The 7,856-nt window shown below is 36.8% G+C and overlaps 1 protein-coding gene across 1 annotated transcript; it reads right to left on the bottom strand.

The window, feature by feature from the left end:
• Positions 1 to 3,336: 3,336 nt before the first annotated feature.
• On the bottom strand, positions 3,337 to 4,653 carry LOC130993037 (uncharacterized). Its single transcript, XM_057917758.1, has one exon. The coding sequence runs from the start codon at positions 4,651 to 4,653 to the stop codon at positions 3,337 to 3,339; it is 1,317 nt and encodes a 438-aa protein (XP_057773741.1).
• Between the last annotated feature and the right edge of the window lie 3,203 nt (positions 4,654 to 7,856).

Here is a 7,856-nt window from a genome sequence, read left to right as displayed (position 1 = left end):
GTCCGGGCTTGTCCACGTCAGATTTCCAGTTATCACTACAAGAAAAGGCGGCGTTAACGACCGAATTTTCGGTCGTTAAGACCTGAAATTCGGTCGTTAAATTGGTTAACGACCGAATTTACGACCGTACAAGGGCGTCGCAGCTTCGATCGTCGCGCGGCTTTTAACGACCGAAATCAAACGGTCGTTGTTTATAACGACCGAAATTTCGGTCGTTAAGACCGGAAATTCGGTCGTAAATATCGTTGTCATCAATGTATTCGCCGGAAAATAGGCAGAGTCACAAAATCAGATTAAATTGATAGTGTAGTATTATCCAGGACACACATTGAAATTCAGTACCCAAATCATAATTGGCCTATAGTTTAGTAATTTACATGCCATTAACCCAATATAATTATGGGATTTATTGCCAAAAAATAACTCAAGTTTTACCAATTTTTTTTATTTATATCTTAACTTCTTTATTTTTTTCCATAAAACAAATGTATTTAAAGTTGAATAGACGAAAATATCATGTTCCCAACTGCGTCAAGATATGTTGAGCTAATAAGAAAATAAGACTTAAAAATATAGCTAGAGTGTAACTACTCTTAATTAACATAATTAAAAACAGAAAATTGTCTACATCTATAGTAATCAATGCATATTAATAACTAGAAAACCACTCATCCTAAAAGAAAAAGAGAAATCTTGAACACAAGGTAACGATTTGGGTCCCTATTTGAGTTGGAATCGAACGAATTCTTCTTCCGAATGATTCGTTGAATCATCTAACAATATGTTCCATGGCAGAGAGCTCAAGTGTTGAAACTGTTCCACATTCTCTTTCACTATACCTCTCATACATCTTCTTTGAATGTTAACAAAGTTGGGGTGACAGCTCCAAAATAAAGCATTCAGAATTGCCGGCGACACTTCCCAACCGCTTATCGTCAAATTCTCCACTGCAGGTATACCTAAACCATCTCCAACATATCCATTTTGATCACCAAGTCGCGGCCTGATCATGTGTAGAGCTAGAGAGACTCGGGATGCGCTCAGCAGTTTCACAAATATCTTTAACGAACGCAATAGCGACACGGTACACCTTATATATGCCGAGCAAGTTATGCGTATATCCGACTTCCATTCCCTACTACTTGTTTGCAACTCCAGCCGCGCCACATCATAACCTTTGAGCTCGAATTTCTGAATATTTGGAACATCAAACTCCAATTTAGCTTTATTGAACATGTAAAAGCTAATGGTTAAGCACTCAAGTGATGGGCTACGAATTCTAATCACATCCTCCCCATTAGCCTTAAAAATGCAATCCCAAATCACCAATGTCTTGAGGCAAGGAAATTGAAGCCACAACTCAGATTCGCAAAAGCTGTCTGTGGTATTCAAATGCGTTAATTGCAAAAACTTGAGCTTATTCAGTTTGGTCGTACAACTATGAAAGGGACAGGGATTGAAGCAGCCTTTCACTGTTAATTCCTCAAGCAATGGAAATATCCGACTCAAGTTATAACTAAAATCACCCTTAGTTACAGTGAAGTATAGAGTGAGTGATTTAACGTTGGAAGAGGTTAGCGGTTTATTCCTTCTCTCGAATTCAACTGAGGCATCACAAACAGATAATCGAGTTAGGGTTTGGGATTCAAGCACCTCATCTGGTAAAACAAACGCTGGCCGGGTCATAACATCAATTGTGAGATCAATAGCCCCCAATTTGATCACTTTCAAAATCAATTCTCTTCCCAGATCATAATAGTCTTCATACATCCGTAGACTGAAAAATTGGATCTTTAGATTGAGATATTCATACCTTTGCAACGTCTTGATCGCGTATTGCCGAAACCTTTTTCCCAACTCGTATTGATCAAAACTGAGGTTGGGGCGCGTACACCACGCGCCGTACCAGGACTTGGAGACGAGAGTCGTTCCAGCAGCTTTCCTTTCACCCATAAAAGATTGAATTTGGTGAATAATTTCTTCAGGAAATTCATATTCGCTCACAGCTGCAATTGTTTGGGGATTCTTCTCCTCCAGCTCCATGTCTTCACCTCCAAATTTGAAGATTTAATTTGTTCTAGGGTTTCAATTATATACACTACTCTAGATACGCGCTCCTTCTTCTATCTATTACGTTTTTTTTCTTCTTCCTATTCTAATCCTAATCAAACACCAATTTATAAAAATAATTGTCACAAAAATATTATTAAATTAAAATATGAGCTAATCTACAACTTACGTTAAAATTATTTTGAGTTAGTTAAAATATGAGCCAATCTACCATGATTTCTTTCCATTATTAAATTAAATACTGTATTCAATAAAATTAATAATTATTGTTACCATTCATCCCTTTTACTATTTCATTATATTTCCTTTCCATTTTTTTACTTGAATCAAACAAGCACTTAAACTTGTTTGAGCAGCTTACAAAAGTAATAGTGCCTAAGAGGACCTAATGGTAAAAACAGGACTGTAACTTTCAATATTTTCAGAAAGAGGACTGTATATTATGAAATTTGAAAATAATGACTATATGTTACGGAATTTGAAAATGGAGACTATAACTTTCATTTTTTACATTTACACTCCTATTTCAGGCCGTGATGTCCTTATTTTGATGTGTTAAATAGGAGTGTAATTATAAAAAATGAAAGTTATAATTCACATTTTCAAATTCCGTAACATATAGTCCTCATTTTCAAATTTCGTAATATATAGTCCTCTTTCTGAAAAATATTGAAAGTTACGGTCCTACTTTTACCATTAAGTCTGCCTAAGAGCATTCACAGTGGGTGACCGATAGAGGGGACTCGAGTTAGTTTTTTGATCAATTTTGAACTTATTTGATCCTCCAATGTCGTACTTCAAATATTCAATCCTCTACGTAGAACCATGGAAATTAACATGACAAAAAAATATCCCAAAAAATTACTATCATTTGCGTGCAGAAGGCTAATTGTATCTGAGTTGGAAGCTCCGGACAAATAAAAACAGAAAATATAATGACAAAAACTGACTATATAGCTAGGCATCAATGCACATTAACAATGACGACAAAACAACTCATTATATATATATCTTGAACAACGGAAATTACTATAAAAAAAAGTAAAAAAAAGCCCTAATAAAATCTTTAACTCAGTAAATAGGATATGTTTGGGTGAAGAATGATGGAGTGAGTCCGTAGCTATTTGAGTTGTAAGCGAACAAATTCCTTCCATGGCGCACGCCTTCAATGATAGAAATTATTGTTTAAAAATAATGTAATAACTCTAGCTAAGTTGATAAAGAGAAAGAGTCGAACTGGAGAAATTAACAAAAAAAAAAAGAGTATCATCTGAGTTGAAAGCGAACATATTGTGTATCTGATAACGTCTTCCCCTCTCGAATGGCAAAGAGGAAGTCCCAAGGATTTAGTGATGTGAATGTGTTGGTCTTCCATGGCAGACGCCCCAGCTGTTGCAGCGCTTCCACATTCACTTCCCATCTGGGAAGGTATATGAAGTTGGGGCGACAACACCGCAATAAGTCATCCACAAAAGCTGAGGTGACTCCAATATTCTCCAGCGTCAAGTTCTCCAGCGCAGCTACACCCAAACCATCATCTCCCACATATCCTTCTGCCCAATTATATCCCCTCATCATCGCTATATGCAGAGAAACACGAGATACGCAGCTCACCACTTTCACAAATTGCTTCAACTTATAGAAGAAATTGCAGTCGTCCCACCAACTTATCTCTATATCCGACACCCATTCCCTACTCATCATTGTTGTTTCAAACTTGAGACGCGGGAAACCAGCACATCCCAACTTAAGGTATCGAATATTTGGAACATCAAACTCCGCATTCACGTTTCCATGCCAATGTAAGAGTATGACTATGCGCTCAAGCGACTGGCTGCAAATTCTTATGTCGTTCCAGTACTTACTAAACTGGAAATTCTGAACCACCAATTCTTTGAGGTAACGAAGTTGAGGCCACAAGTCATGCTTAGAGAAGCTATCTTTAATATCCAAACCCTCCATTCGCAAATACTCGAGCTTATGCAGTTTCATCATCGCACCAACATCAAGCGCAAGCTGTGTTCCAGGCAAGCTCTTCGGTTTTTTCAATGTGAATTCCTCAATCAGTGGGAATCTCCAACTCAAATCATTAAAGAAATCACCATTTACAGTCACATAGGATAGATGAAGGGATTTAAGAGTGAAACAAGGTATTACCTCTTTCTTCTTCCTCCTCCCGAGTTCAACTGTGCAGCCAAAAACAGATAATCGAGTTAGGGTTTGGGATTCAACCACCTTATCTGGTAAAACAAACGACACAGTATTGTTGTCCTCAACAAGAATCTTGAGATCGGTAGCCCCCAATTCCATCGCTTTCGAAATCAATTCTCTAGCCAGAGAATGTTCTCCATACATCTGTAGACTGAAACTTTGGATGTTTAGATTGAGATGTTCATACCTCTGCAACGTCTTCTTCGCCAACTGCGGCAACCTTTCTCGCAACTCGTATTCATCGAAACTGAGATTGGGAGTTGTGGCCCACGCGCCGTACCATGACTTGGATAGGAGAGTGGTTCGAGCAGCTTCTTTTGCAGTGAGAAGAGATTGTATGCACTGAATAACATCTGCAGGAAGATGAGCCATATGTAATTACCTGCTTAATTTCGGATATTAATTTGAAGCTTTGTTTTAGTTTTGATCTTCCAACAACAACACACACGATTTTTTGGATGATTTTTTAGGGTTCAAATTTTGGATGGCTTCTGTCCCTCTTCTTGCCCCCATATATATAGTCTTCTTCCACTACCAATTTTAATACGAATTTAATTCGGACTTAATTCGTTTTTTTGAAAGGGAGAGTACTATATATTATAGGAATCTCCTTTGGATATATTTATAATCGTAGATCAATCAAACAAAATCAATTATACATAATATATGGCTTAATTAGGTTATTACGCCGGAAGAATCTTTATCTTTATTTGAACCACCTCATGTATATTTACGTGTAAAACTTAAAGAAGGTTGAGATGATATAGATGATATATGTCTCTTTTATACAACTTTTTCCGACTAAACTTTTTCATCAATCCAACTTCCTCTCTCCTTAATATTGAATATATACAATAATTTTTTATTTAAATTTTTATATCCATTATATTTTATTTTTCTACATTTTTATGATTTTATTTAATTTTTTTTCAATTATAATAGTTTTTAGTAGAAATATTTAATTTTAAAAAAACACAAAAATAACTTTAGAATTAGTAAGTTATGGTAATTTAAAGAGGGCCACGCGCTCCAATGAGACCCTCTAATTTTCGTATATACTGCATTCTCATCAGTATATATTGTCTTGTTCATCAGTATATATTGTCTTGTTCATCAGTATATATGTCTTATTCATTACCAATTTTTTAAATTTTGTTTTTCATCAGTATATACATTTTGTTCGTTAGATATACATTTTGTTCATTAGTATTACATGTCTTATTCATTGTTCTCCATGTTACACGAAAAATAGAGGGTCTCACTGGAGCGTGCCCCTATATATATATATATATATATATATATATATATATATATAGGGAGAGGTTCAAGAAAGAACCATAAATAAAAGAAGACCGGAGAACCATTTTCAGCCATTCGATCATCAAGATCTACGGTGGATGCATCATCTTGTTGGATGAATACAGATCCTGGGTTCAAATCCTGAAGGGAGCATTTTTTTTTAATTTTTTTAGTGCATTAATTTTAACAGCGAATGCATTAATTTTTACAGTGGATGCATTAGATTTGATGGTTCTCCCGTTCTCACAAATAATGTAGTTCTCTCTAGAACCACACCCTATATATATATATATATATATATATATATATATATATATATATATATATATATATATATATCAAACTTTACCACCTCGCAGCTCGATCATGTGCCTTCAACGAAAGCAACAACGACACACTCCCTATATATGCCGAGCAAGTTATGCATGAAATTTTGGATGTTTAGGTTGAGATCTTCATACCTCTGCAACGTCTTCCTCACGAATTGAGGCAATCTGTTTCCCCACTCGTTTAGATGAAAACTGAGGCTGGGACGAGATTGAATGTGATGTATAACTTCTTCAGGAATTTCAAATTCGCTTACAGCCGCAATTATTTGGGGATGCTTCTCCTCCAGCTCCATGGCTTCACCTCCAAATTTGAAGATTTGAAGATTTAATTTGTTCTAGCTCCAGCTCCATGGCTTCACCTCCAAATTTGAAGATTTAATTTGTTCTAGGGTTTCAATTACAACTACTCTACGCGGTCCCTTCTTCTGTTTATTACGTTTTTCTTCTTCCTATTCTTGTCCTAATCGAACACCAATTTACAAAAATATTTATCACACAAAAATTCTAATCCTAAATTTAATGGAATTAATAAACTAGAAAATTAACGAGACCAGTTCATAAAAACAATAGTGCCTGACTGTGGCTTTTGATTGAAAAAACAACAACTCATCATTGAATGATGGACATCAAGTCTAACTTAATTAAACATGAAGTGTTTATACCTATTTCCGTTGGAAGTGAAGCCTAGAATCGTCTAACAATGTCTTCTTCTCTTCTTCTTCTTCTTCTTCTTCTTCTTCTTCTTCTTCAATTGCCTGAGTTCAAAGCGAACAAATTCTGTATCTGACCACGTCTGCCCCTCTTGAATGGCAAACAAGTCCTCCAAATTATTAAAATATTTAGGTTGGAAGAGACGAGGATTTAGTGATGAGAATGTGTTGGTCTTCCATGGCAGACGGCGCAGCTGTTGCAGCTCTTCCACATTCACATCCCATCTTCGAATGTATATGAAGTTGGGGCGACAAATCCGCAATAAATTACCCAGAAAAGCTGAGGTGAATCTAATACCCTGCAGCGTCAAGTTCTCCAGCTCAGCTACACCCGAACCATCATCTCCCACAACATATCCTTCTTCCCAATTATATCCCCTCATCATGTCTCTCACTATATGGAGAGAAACACGAGATACGCAGCTCACCACTTTCACAAATTGCTTCAACTTATAGAAGAAATTGCAGTCGTACCTACATCTTATCTCTATATCCGACACCCATTCCCTGCTCAATATCATTGTTGTTTCAAACTTGAGGTGCGGGAAACCATCACAGCTCAACTTAAGGTATCGAATATTTGGAACATCAAACTCCGCATTCACGTTTCCATGCCCATATAAGCATATGACTATACGTTCAAGTGACGGGCTACAAATTCTTATACCGTTACAATAACTATACCTGAAATCCTGAATTAGCACCAATTCTTTGAGGCAAGGGAATTGTGGCCACAAGTCATGCTTAGATAAGCTATCTTTAATATCCAAACCCTCCACTCGCAAAGTCTTGAGCTTATGCAGTTTCACCATCGCACCAACATCAAGCGCAAGCAAGCTCTTCGGTTGTTTCAAAGTTAATTCCTCAATCAGTGGGAATCTCCAACTCAAATCCTTAAAGAAATCACCATTTACAGTCACACCGGATAGATTAAGGGATTTAAGAGTGAAACAAGGTATTACCTCTTTCTTCTTCCTCCTCCCGAGATCAATTGTGCGGCAAGAAGCAGATAATCGAGTTAGGGTTTGGGATTCAAGCACCTCATCTGGTAGAACAAACGACACTTTATTGTCGTCCTCAACATGAATCGTGAGATCGGTAGCCCCCAATTCCATCGCTTTCAAAATCAATTCTCTAGCCAGAGAATGTTTTCCGTACATACGCAGACTGAAACTTTGGATGTTTAGATTGAGATGTTCATACCTCTGCAACGTCTTCTTCGCCAACTGCGGCAACC

This window comes from Salvia miltiorrhiza, chromosome 7 (assembly GCF_028751815.1).
Source record: "Salvia miltiorrhiza cultivar Shanhuang (shh) chromosome 7, IMPLAD_Smil_shh, whole genome shotgun sequence".
In the NCBI taxonomy this organism is placed as follows: Eukaryota; Viridiplantae; Streptophyta; class Magnoliopsida; order Lamiales; family Lamiaceae; genus Salvia; species Salvia miltiorrhiza.
The sequence above is the reverse complement of the archived record's forward strand: the minus strand, read 5'-3'. Positions and strand labels throughout refer to the sequence as shown.